The sequence below is a fragment of the Anomaloglossus baeobatrachus genome (genome assembly GCF_048569485.1).
Source record: "Anomaloglossus baeobatrachus isolate aAnoBae1 chromosome 5 unlocalized genomic scaffold, aAnoBae1.hap1 SUPER_5_unloc_6, whole genome shotgun sequence".
Lineage (NCBI taxonomy): Eukaryota > Metazoa > Chordata > Amphibia > Anura > Aromobatidae > Anomaloglossus > Anomaloglossus baeobatrachus.
This window is the reverse complement of record NW_027441810.1, coordinates 742,456-755,302: the sequence shown is the minus strand read 5'-3', so window position 1 is coordinate 755,302 and position 12,847 is coordinate 742,456. Positions and strand designations below refer to the sequence as shown.

The window sequence follows — 12,847 nt, the reverse complement described above, 5'->3', positions numbered from 1 at the left end:
CACCTGTGGGCCCTGTACCTGGTTCCCATAGCACAGCCGGCCCGCAGGGTTTGCTGCTGCTCCCTCCTCACCTCTGGTCCCTGTGCTTGTTTGTGAGGACAGGAGCGGTGGTGTCAGAGCTGCAGCTTCTCCATGTATCGCCTGCTTCTTCGGTGCTCGGGCTCGCAGCGGTGAGTCATCTCCTGGGCCCGAGCACATGTGCGTCCGGCTCCCACACGTTGCACTCCCAGTTTCACAGTGTACGGCTGCAGGCAGGTCGCCGGAGGTGCCCGGTCGCATCAGAGGCACAGCGGAGGGTGATGCAGGTAGGACCGCAGCCGCGGGAGACCCGTCCTCCAGCCCTGGACTACCTGCTAGCGTCCCAGGATCGCGGCCGCCATCTTGGAATGGCGCCGCTGGTGGTAACGCCTTCCCAGTTGCGGAGGGTTCACCCGCTCCTGCCGCCGCAGTTAGTCCCTTGGAGGGTCCTCCTGGACCGCGGGGGATCTCCGTCTCCTCACCCCTTCTCTGGGTCCCCTGGATTTCTGCCCTCCTTGGTGCCGTGGCAGGGCTCCTTTCAGGCCCTGTAGGCCGCAGCTCTCTCTGTGGCAGTGAGCCGGTCTCAGGCTCCCGGGAGCGTGTTAGATAAGCCCCGATGGTACCCTGGGGTGCAGGAGGCTGCCCTGAGGTGCTGGGCTTACTGGGCTTGTTCTTTTTTACTGCCGATTTGCCCATTGTGGCTACTAAACCGGTTCTATGGGGGATTACTTAGAGGAGCTCTAGCAAGTAGCGTCCCCACTCAGCCATGTCCGGCTCCGCCCCCCCCTCCTAATGTCTTTTATCTGGAACTCTAAAAAGACTAGAGTGTCAAAAAATACTATTCCTCCCAAATGATCAATGGGGTTTGGGATGCCTCTATGTTCTACAATATTATAGAACCTCCCTATTGGAACAGTTGAGGAGCTGGTGGTCGGATGACTCTTCCAAAGTTTGGGTAGAAATGGAGTCCCACATGGTAGAGTTGCCAAAAATCTCCTTCCTAATGTGTTGTCGAGGATTTCTCTAAACTTCTGACCTACCTCCTAGCCTGTGATCGATGCGGGTGTGTATGTAAGAGGTTCTGCTATGATACAGTGATGCCACTGACAGGACAGATGAGTTTTCCAGAAACAACAAAAAAACAACAGCAAGATTTATTGTTACCAAACTCGCCCCTGTTTGTATGGGGAAGGAAAAAGAACTAATAACATAATCAGGGAATATCAAACAACTCATACAAGAGAACTAGGTTTCTAATTTCCTTACCAGGAGAACAGCCACATATTCTTGGTCTCTGAAAAGGGATATGTTCCCTGGGGCCAATAATGCCACCCCCCTCCCCTAAATAGGTCCAGATTTTACTCAGGGTTAGTTCCAAAAGCTGTAATATGTGTCTTTTCTCAAGGTTTACAATCTTAACCCTTTTCCCAATCAATAAACTCCCTGGGATCCCAATATTACCAAACTCAGCTGTACAGCTAAGCAGAATTCAACCCAAGTTTACCAACAAAAAACCCCATATTAAATAAATGACCATATTCAATTCCCATTTACATGAAATACAAATATTAACAATCTCATTTGACTAACATGCTCTGTTATCGTATCGACCATAATCTCTGGTCTTTCTCAAGGACTCGATAGGTTGTAGGATAACAGGTATCACATGAGGCGAAATGTTGTGCTTGTCTAATGGTCAACAATCAACAAGAAGGCCTTCACTCCCTCAAGTTAATGATCAGAATGTGAATGATCCTCTTATTCACACTGTCAAGAAAGGGCTATCCAATCGGTCAGGGGGGAACCCTTAATGCCACCAGGGCCGTTCACGTATGGTGACTGGACAGAGAGGTTAATCATAACCCAAAGCACCAAAAAAAGGAATGAGAAAACTCCAACTTATAAAGCCTGTTACTAAATAGGGGTTCGTCTATTTGAATATGGGAAGCCCCAAATGGGTTAATGTAGACACAGTCCCGGTGAATGAGAAGGAGTAAGGTGTAACTCAGGTGCAGTCTTACAAGACCTGCATTGGTGGTCCGCGTGGTATATGTGCCTGAAGGTGCCTGGGGGTAACCAGTTGGAGTTTTCTCATTCCTTTTTTTGGTGCTTTGGGTTATGATTAACCTCTCTGTCCAGTCACCATACGTGAACGGCCCTGGTGGCATTAAGGGTTCCCCCCTGACCGATTGGATAGCCCTTTTTTGACAGTGTGAATAAGAGGATCATTCACATTCTGATCATTAACTTGAGGGAGTGAAGGCCTTCTTGTTGATTGTTGACCATTAGACAAGCACAAGATTTCGCCTCATGTGATACCTGTTATCCTACAACCCATTGAGTCCTTGAGAAAGACCAGAGATTATGGTCGATATGTTGGACTTTGAACATGTGCTTATTTTTTTCACAAGAATAATATAAGTCAATAAAATCCTCAAAAGAACTTTTTTGTGAACATTCTTCTTCAGCAGTGGGCCAGATTCTTTTCTATTTACACTTCACAAACCGGCCGGCTCTTTTCAATGATCTCCTGTTGTTGGTTTTCTCTTTTTCACACTCTCCACCAAACAGAAATTGAGGATTATTGTCCCAGACATCACCAGTCACAGGAGCACACACAAAAACACTGCTCGTCCCAGTTTTGTCTCCGTCGCAACCAACCGACTTCTATTCACAACAAAACTTTACTCATCCTCAACTTGACTGACAGCGCAATGGTGCAATAAAAGTATTTTATAAATCAAGCAGCAAAATCGCATTTTCACTGCACAGTTTGGCAATTATTTACATCACAGTATTCACAAAATTATTCAAGTATTGTTTTTTTAACACTTCATAAAATTTAGAACAGTGAGTGTCGCTGACATCTAGTGGTCAGATGTCATCGTTACTGGAGTGCCTTTTGCTTATAGTCAACACCAACACACATATCTCTATGCACCTTCCTACATATACACATGGGTGAATAAAAGTTTGGGGGACTCGTTAGTCCCTTTTAAAATAAACAAACTCCCGCTAGCTTTGTTTAAATACATCATTCCCTCCATTAACCTGGACGGGTGGATTGTAAAGGGAATTGTTAAACTGGGCAATCTATTGCAATCTGACTCAATCTGACCATTTTCAGAAATTTTGCAATCATATGGTATTCATAGTAAAGACTTTTTTTTTATGTATTTCCAAATCAGGCATTTTGTTACCTCATTCAACTTACAAGAGCAACCTCTTAGGTCCCTCTATGAAGATTACTTTTTGAATAATAGGGACTCATCTAAAGGTATATCTAGATCCTACACTGCCTTCACCCTTCTTATGCTCTTCCCTCCTTCCCTTTTGTTGTAAAGTGAGAAAGGGACTCAGTATAATCCTTTTCTGAATCTGTATGGTTCTTCTCCTTCCAAATCAGTAAGAAAGCATCTCAATTCATTAATCACCTGGAAGCTTCTCAATAGGTGGTATTTTACCCCCTACAGACTTAGCAAAATATTTCCCCAATCTTATCCTATACGTTAGAGGTATCAGGACAAGGTGGGTACTCTTCTCCATGTCTGGTAGTCCTGCACCTGCATTCGAGACTATTGATGCCAGATTCATGGTCTGATTCAATGTATTCTACATACATATTTTCCGTAGTGTCCTGCCACAGCTCTCTTATTTCTGGATTTAGATAAAATCCTGATGGAGGATGCTGTGATCATTTCACATCTGCTTACAGTAGCCAGATCTGGGATCGCATCTAATTTGAAATCGGCTAAACCGTTTTCAATGCAGGAAATTCTATGTAAAATCCACAACAATTGAGTTATGGAACACATGATTGCTAGCCGTAAAGGCAGTCTGACCAAGTCTCAGTGGGCAAAGTGGATTCAGTACTCCAACTACTCCTGTGATTACTTTAGCTTTCTTTCTTTATTGTATCTGGATCGGTTGCTATATTCCGTTGTGAGTTGTCTTAGAACCTACTAAATGTTTTTTTCAGTTGTCAGGTTGTAGAAGAACATAAGCAATTTGATTTGTATTCCTATCATGGCACCTTTTCTTCTTTTTTTTTTCCCTGGTCTTCACTTTTCTGCCTGCTTTTTTATCCTCTCTTCACATTCCCTTATCTGTTTTTCCCTTTCCCTCTGTTATGGATAAAATTGTTATTAATGATATTGAAATGGTACTCTTTACGTTTAAGAGTCAAGACAGAATCTGCTTCTTGTATTCAACATACAGTAGATACTATGTTATGTCTTGGTATACTTTTTGAAAATGAATAAAGTTATAAAAATAAATCCCTCATTCTGAATTTGGCAAAAGTTTCTCCCTTGTGTGAATTCCTTGGTGTTTAGCAAGACTTGATATATCTCCAAAATATTTCCCACATTCTGAACATGAAAAGTGCTTCATCCTTATGTGACTTCTCTGGTGTTTAACAAGATTTGATCCTCGGGTAAAAAAATTCCCACATTCTGTACATAAAAAAGGCTTCTCCCCTGTGTGAGTTCTCTGGTGTCTAACAAGATTTGATCCTCGGGTAAAACATTTCCCACATTCTGAACATGAATATGGCTTTTCCCCTGTGTGAGTTCTCTGGTGTTTAACAAGATGTGATCTTTTGTTAAAGTATTTTCCACATTCTGCACATAAAAAAGGCTTCTCCCCTGTGTGAGTTCTGTGGTGGCTAACAAGATGATTTCTATTGTTAAAACATTTCCCACATTCTGCACATGAATATGGCTTCTCCCCTGTGTGAGTTCTCTGGTGGCTAACAAGATGTGATCTTTTGTTAAAGTATTTTCCACATTCTGCACATAAAAAAGGCTTCTCCCCTGTGTGAGTTCTGTGGTGGCTAACAAGATGATTTCTATTGTTAAAACATTTCCCACATTCTGCACATGAATATGGCTTCTCCCCTGTGTGAGTTCTCTGGTGGCTAACAAGATTACATCTATTGTTAAAACATTTCCCACATTCTGAACATGAATATGGCTTCTCCCCTGTGTGAGTTCTCTGGTGGCTAAAAAGATTATATCTATTGTTAAAACATTTCCCACATTCTGAACATGAATATGGCTTCTCCCCTGTGTGAGTTCTCTGGTGGCTAACAAGATGTGATCTATGGTTAAAACATTTCCCACATTCTGAACATGAATATGGCTTTTCCCCTGTGTGAGTTCTCTGGTGGCTAACAAGATGTGATCTCTTGTTAAAACATTTCCCACATTCTGAACATGAATATGGCTTCTCCCCTGTGTGAGTTCTCTGGTGGCTAACAAGATGTGATCTATTATTAAAACATTTCCCACATTCTGAACATGAAAAGGGTGTCTCCCTTGTGTGCGTTTGCTGGTAATTAACAGATTCTGAAGAAAATCTTCTCTCCCCTGTGTGAATTTTTTTATGGATTGTTTGATATTCTGAAGTTGAAAATGCATTCTTAACTGTATGAACACTCCGATTTTTAATGCCTCTTTTGTGACTTTTAATTTTTTTAATAGTCTGTGATGAATCAGATGATAGATCTTTGCTGTGAAGGGATGATGGTATATCTAGAATAATGGCATTCACTTCTGTTTCATTTTGTGTGATATCAAGGTCATCTGATTTAAACATTGAATATGTCAGTTGTGCATCTAATCCCCTGGTACAATCATCTGCAAAAATATAAGAATAAAAATTATTTTTAATAATATATATAAATTTAAGGATACAATTTACAAAATAGCTTGTAACACCATCAACAGCATCCCCTTACTATCTTGCCCCCTTTCCCATCAGTGGCTTCTATGTCCCTAGTCCCTATTGCCATCTCCCAGGGCCTGCGTACACCACACAGGTCTCCTGGGAGAGCGCAAGCATGTATTCTTAAAGGGTCAGCTTGCCATAACCTGGAATAGCATCTTAGCCTATGGCTGAGAGGCACTAGATATTTAAGGCACCCTCCCCCTATGGGAGGTGCCTGAGCTATCCTTTGAGACACTAGTTGTCAGATCCCATTTCGTTTGCGGAGTCATAGGCGGGCTTTGCACGTTGCGACATCGCAAGCCGATGCTGCGATGTCGCACACGATAGTCCCCGCCCCCATCGCAGCTGCGATATCCTTGTGATAGCTGCCGTAGCGAACATTATCGCTACGGCAGCTTCACATGGACTCACCTGTCCTGCGACCGTCGCTCTGGCCGGCGACCCGCCTCCTTATTAAGGGGGCGAGTCGTGCGGCGTCACTGCGACGTCACACGGCAGGAAGCCAATAGGAGCGGAGGGGCGGAGATGAGCGGTATGTAAACATCCCGCCCACCTCCTTCCTTCCGCATATCCTACGGAAGCCGCGGTGCCGCCGGTAGGAGATGTTCCTCGCTCCTGCGACTTCACACACAGCGATGTGTGCTGCCGCAGGAGCGAGGAATAACATCGGACCGTCGCGTCAGCGTAATTATGGATTACGCCGACGCTGCACCGATGATACGATTACGACACTTTTGCGCTCGTTAATCGTATCATCGAGCCTTTACACACTACGATGTCGCATGCGATGCCGGAAGTGCGTCATTTTCAATTTGACCCCACCGACATCGCACCTGCGATGTCGTAGTGTGCAAAGCCCGCCTTATACTTGTCTCTGTATCCCAGTATCTGCTGTGCCATCTGTACCTGCTGCATCTATCTTTACCACTATCTTTATCTGTGCCTACTGGACCTGCTGTATTTTCCAGTAGACCATGATGTTCAACCCTCTTTGTTCATTTTCCCTCCCATATATTGGAATAATAAGCCATCAGATAGTGTTTTGTAGGCCAAAATTATACCAAACTGCTAGTTTGTCACTGGAGAAATGGAGGGATTCCACAATGGTTGTAGCTCACAGACTCTTGATTATGAAGAGATATGGCTTCATAATCCAATCCAACAAAATCCCAATGCCAAAATGTCCTCAATGCTTCTCAGCCTTGCAATGTACCCAAACACTATTACTAGCCACATGTTTGGCGTTGCAAAAAACCACACAAACATTTATGGTTTCTGTATCTCGTGTATCTTTTTTTTTTTTAGATAAATGGAAAACCAATCAACCTCACATTACAGCTAAGATAAAGTAGAATATGCCACAGAAAAATAATCTCAGAAACACTGGGATCAGATTAAGCATTACAAAGGTGTTATCATGTAAAGTGACAGATGTCAGATTGGAGAAATGGGGCCTGGATAGAAAAAGAAAACTGGGTGCAGTGGAAAGCCATGAAATAAGAGCGGCTTTGGTACTAACTACTATAAAGAAACTGTGACTATAGACAATAACACATCTACTAAAATGACCGCCCTCCACCCCGACAGCCTTCACCGTCAGTAATTTAGTAACTAGAGGTGACACATCTGGAGTAATTACAGTATGTGGCTCAGGGGCTCTCTGCAATCCAAACTATTGTAGGGGCCAATATCTTCTGTCAGATGAGTTTCTTGAAGAAATATTAGACATTCATTTTCTGCCTCTCGGACTCCACAATGGACGGCTCCAGTACAAGGTCTTATATAATGGACATTTGTAGAATTCTAAGCAGAGAAAATATCTTTCAGACTCTTAAAGGTAAAAATATCAGAACTTTATGGGTTAATTATTTTCCCTTTTTTTTCTAATTACATTGTGGAAATCCTGTGGGTGGGCTGCTCGGCCTCCATGTACCCACTGTGGGATAATCCTAACCTCCCTCATATGTTACAGTTACCCTGTGCTGAACTTTGGATAAAAACGCCCCTATCAGCACATTCATCAGAAGGGAGAGAAGGAAGATCCATCAATAAGATGCCGAGATTCTAGGAAGATGGATTCATTGCTCTCAGTGGGAGAAACAATAAGAATCTTGTAGTTATTATGATACTTATTAATGGCGAACAAAAATAAAATAAATGATGTTACAAAGCAAGCTTTCCAGACTACTGAGGACTCTTCATCAACTACAAGATAATTATTTTGTTTCTCCCACTGAGAACAATCAATCATTTTTCAACTGGCGAACACGGCACCAAACTAAAGGCCCTGTCACACACAGAGATAAATCTGCAACAGATCTGTGGTTGCAGTGAAATTGTGGACAATCAGTGGCAGGTTTGTGGCTGTGTACAAATGGAACAATATGTCCATGATTTCACTGCAACCACAGATCTGCCAAAGATTTATCTCTGTGTGTGACGGGGCCTTAAGAATCTAGGACGTCACCAGCATCATCACCACAATGTTGTAGAAAAAGACATGTCCGAACGTCCAAAAATCATAAGTTGATCTAAAGCCGCTGGGCAAAATTTAAATACCTGAACATGAGATTCTTGGTTTAACATTCTGATCAGACTGTATGAAGCCCACTGCCACATCACGGCGAACCTCTGGATTGCTGCTGCTACAGTTATTGGCGCACAGCGCCGCACATTAAGGCATGGATGAGGGACCCACTCAGAGGTTTGCCGTGACGTAGCAATGGGCTTCATACAGCCTGATCAGAATGTTAAACTAAGAACCTCATGTTCAGGTATTTAATTTTTGCCTAGATCAAAGCATGATTTTGGGATGTGCGATTCATGTCTTTTTTTTCCGTGTGCTATTTTGCATTCTATTCCCCTCTGTTTTTTACTTGAATCAGCACTCCTCCCATTTGGCACAGGCGTTTTTAATTAGCAGGAGACTGCAAGAGGGGTCTGCCTTTCTTGCTCTCACTTCACACACTGGGAGCTTGTGGAAGGGGAGTGTACAGCTCCTTTCACAGTGTGCTGGTGCTGTGTGGTGATCATTACTGTGGCGGCTTTGTGTAGGTGGAGCAGTGGGACCTGGAGCCATGGGGGCTCTGCCTTGCAGCACGGTGCTGTGGGGCACCAGGTCACCTGCCCTGCTGGTGCATTGTCGCTGCTGCAGTGTTTAGTGCACGGCGCCACACCTTAAGGCCTGAAACACACATCTGTGAAACACGTGCGTGTTTGGCCCGTTTCCGTATATACCGGAGACACGGCCAAACGTGCACCAATGTTATTTAATGTTTGAGGACACATGTGCGTTTTTCATTAAGGTCCGTGGGTCCGTGTGCGTGCTACGTTTGTGTCTCCGTTTTGCACGGAAGCATGTCCGTTTTCAGCACGCAACACGCAGCACGGACCCAATGTCAGGCGTCTCCCCGAGATACCTTCCATGATTAATCTGTAAATTACAGTTAAAAAACACACACACCCGAAAAATCCTTTATTAGAAATAAAAAACACTAACAAAGTCCCTCAGCACCTATTTATTAACCCCGACAAAGCCCTCCATGTCCGGCGTAATCCACAGACCTCCAGCGTCGCATCCAGCTCTGCTGCATGCAGGTGACAGGAGCTGCAGAAGACACCGCCGCTCCTGACACCTCCACGCAACTAATGAGGTGAGTAGCGCGATCAGCTGCTGTCACTGAGGTTAATCGCGGCCACCGCTGGATCCAGTGGCGGCCACCGGGTACGCACACACGGACATTCCACACGCACATATTTAGATAGAACATAAAATATATTTATTGGCATACAACTTTATAACAAAAAACTAATAAATTGTAAATATGTAATATATATATATATATACATACACAAGATATATGTAATCTACTGTATATTAGTGTATTACATATTTACAATTTATTACATTTTTTTGTGTTCTAAAGTTGTATTCCAATAAATATATTTTATATTCTATCCAAATATCTTGATTATTGTATCATAAAAATTATTAAATTTCTGATGTTCACATACACATGTTCATGTACTACAATAATTTTTTCACTTAACCATAAGCAATATATGTAGGAGTCGGAGTCGTGAAGTTGGAGTCGGAGTCGGTGCAAGGGAAATTGAGTAGTCGGAGTCGAAGGTTTGGCTTACCAACTCCACAGCCCTGGTGGTAAGAAACACCAAGGGGGACTGAAAAGATGCATGCGCCTGATAGCGGAAATGCAGCGGGACCTGCTATGGTAGCGCAAGCGGCAGCACCCAGAGCCGAAGCGGTGGCGCCTATCATGCCGATTATCCTGCCGTATGTCCGAAGAGCTGAGTGGCTGCTCCAGTATGACGGTAAGCCAGATGCCTTACCCTGGTTTAAAAAGAAAATATGTACCGTACTGGACATGTATGTGATGACAGGCAAACAACGAGTGTCTGTTGTGCTGGGACAGTTAACGGATGCAGCAGAGCTGGAAGTAGAGTCCTGGTCAGATGTGGATAGGGAATCTGTGACTACCATCTTTGACAAGTTAAAAGTTGCTTTTGAGACCCGTACGGAGACAGAGCTGAGAATGGGATTTTACAACTGCAGGCAGAGACCCCAGGATAGCATCAGAGACTAAAGGTGGTGTCACACACAGCGACGACGACAACGACGTCGCTGCTACGTCACCATTTTCTGTGACGTTGCAGCGACGTCCCGTCGCTGTCGCTGTGTGTGACGTCTAGCAACGAGCTGGCCCCTGCTGTGAGGTCGCCGCTCGTTGCTGAATGTCCTGCTTCATTTTTTCGTCGTCGCTCTCCCGCTGTGAAGCACACATCGCTGTGTGTGACAGCGAGAGAGCGACGAAATGAAGCGAGCAGGGAGCAGGAGCCGGCGTCTGGCAGCTGCGGAAAGCTGTAACCACTGTAAACATCGGGTAACCAAGGGAAGACCTTTCCCTGGTTACCCGATATTTACCCTCGTTACCAGCCTCCGCCGCTCTTGCTGCTAGTGTCGGCTCCTGCTCTGTGCACATGTAGCTGCAGTACGCATCGGTTAATTAACCCTATGTGTACTGCAGCTAGGAGAGCAAGGAGCCAGAGCTAAGCAGTGTGCGCGGCTCCCTGCTCTCTGCACTGTGACATGTAGCTGCAGTACACATCGGGTTAATTAACCCGATGTGTACTGTAGCTAGGAGAGCAAGGAGCCAGCGCTAAGCAGTGTGCGCGGCTCCCTGCTCTCTGCACATGTAGCGACGTTATGATCGCTGCTGCGTCGCTGTGTTTGACAGCTAAGCAGCGATCATAACAGCGACTTACAAGGTCACTGTTACGTCACAGAAAACGGTCGATGTCGTTGTCGCTGTCGCTATGTGTGACACCAGCTTAAGCTTTGTGATTACAATCAGCGCTACGGACCTTGAAACATGTAGAGGACAGTAAGCAGCTGCGCCTGTGGGCCCTAGAACACCCGGACCTGGACTTTGTTGTTTTGAAAGACCAGACCATAAAAGCCCTGCAATTCCCTGTAATCACAGACTCTGTTCCCCAGTCCTGGCAAGCCAGTACCACACCTATGAGAGTAGAGCCCTCCTCCTTGACTGTAGTAGCAGCTAATGAACAGGGTGCGCCCCCTGGTGCTCCAAATGCTTATGTTCTCAAGTGCAGCAGCTGAGCAAGGATGTTGCTTTGATCCTGAAAGTGATGCAGATCAAGCCAGAATCCAAGCCAGTGGAAAGGATCCAGCTAGCTAACTCTTCTGAGGATGTCCCATGGATGCGAGGAGAGAGAATCCTATAGTCCAGAGGGAGCAGTGACCGCTACGACTCGCCTGGACAACCTATCTGACGTCATTGCACCATGGCGGCCATTTTGCAAGAAGCTGTCCTTTAAACCGGCAAACCCTGGGGCCAATGGCCAACCCTCAGGCTTAAGACGACAAGGCCCATTTGACTGGCGAGACCGGTATGTAGGAGGACGACCAATTCTGTCCATCACACTGGATGGAATTCCTACTTCTGCATTGCTGGACACCGCTTCCCAGGTAACCACTATACCATATGCACTGTATAAAAGATTTTGGTCAGATAATGAACTCACCCATCCGGACTCGGGCCTCACTATTTATGCTGTAAATGGACTACCAGTAGCGCAGGTTGGGTTCAAGGAAGTAACCAAGTAGAGTTAAAAGGCCAAGGCTTAATTGTAGTAGAAACTGTTGCCAATGACAGGAATCCGCAGGTGATTTTTGGCAACAATGTCTTTCAAAACTGTTTGGGAGAAGTGTTGTTTTTACTTCAACAGATTGCTGAAACTGCAGGTGCTGGGCAGCAGAGGGTCCTACAAAGAGACATCCGAGCTCTCCTGCAGAAACAACAGGTAAACCTGTCCGGTGGAGAAATTGGTAATATACAGGTAATAGACTCTGGTACCATTGTAATACCTCCCCGAAGTGAAATGATGATATGGTGTCGGGCAGCAATAGGCCTTAAAGGGCAGGACTACCAGGCGGTGGTGGAGCCCGTTTATTCAGAAAATTGGTCTACAGTCCTGACAGCCCAGGGAGTGGTTGACATTCACTGGGGAAGAGTACCCATGCGAGTACTAAATTGTGGGGAGGAGGAAACTAAATTGCCCAGGTACGCTACCATTGCCAAATTGTTCACTCTAACAGACGACTCCAACCAGGCGGTGGAATCCCTGATCCCAGCAGAGCAGGCAGAGGTTGATAATTACCAAAAGTAGCTGGAGGATTGGTGTCAGGAATTGCATGTAGGTAATGATTTCACCCCTACACACCAGATACATGGGGTTTACAAGGTAGTGCAATACGAACAAGTTTTCAGTAAGCATCCACTAGACTTTGGGAGAATCAAAGGGGTTCACCATCACATACCCACAGGGAATCACCCTCCCATTAAAGAAAGGTACAGACCTATGCCACCTAAACATTACCAGTGTGCCAAAGAGATGCTGAAGAACATGAAGGAGGCTGGGGTTATCAGAGACAGTTGTAGCCGCTGGGCAGCTCCATTGGTTCTAGTCAAGAAGAAGGATGGCACCATGAAGATGTGCGTGGACTATAGGCAGATCAAACAGATAATGCACAAGTATGCCTATCCACTTCCCCGCATAG

The 12,847-nt window shown here is 45.0% G+C and overlaps 1 protein-coding gene across 1 annotated transcript in view; it reads right to left on the bottom strand.

The window, feature by feature from the left end:
- Positions 1-2,395: 2,395 nt before the first annotated feature.
- LOC142259295 (uncharacterized) overlaps positions 2,396-12,847 on the bottom strand; it is a 145,108-nt gene continuing 134,656 nt past the window's right edge. The window contains 1 exon segment of the mRNA XM_075331769.1: positions 2,396-5,657. Coding sequence (XP_075187884.1) covers positions 4,300-5,657 — 1,358 coding nt within the window. The 3' untranslated portion in view covers positions 2,396-4,299.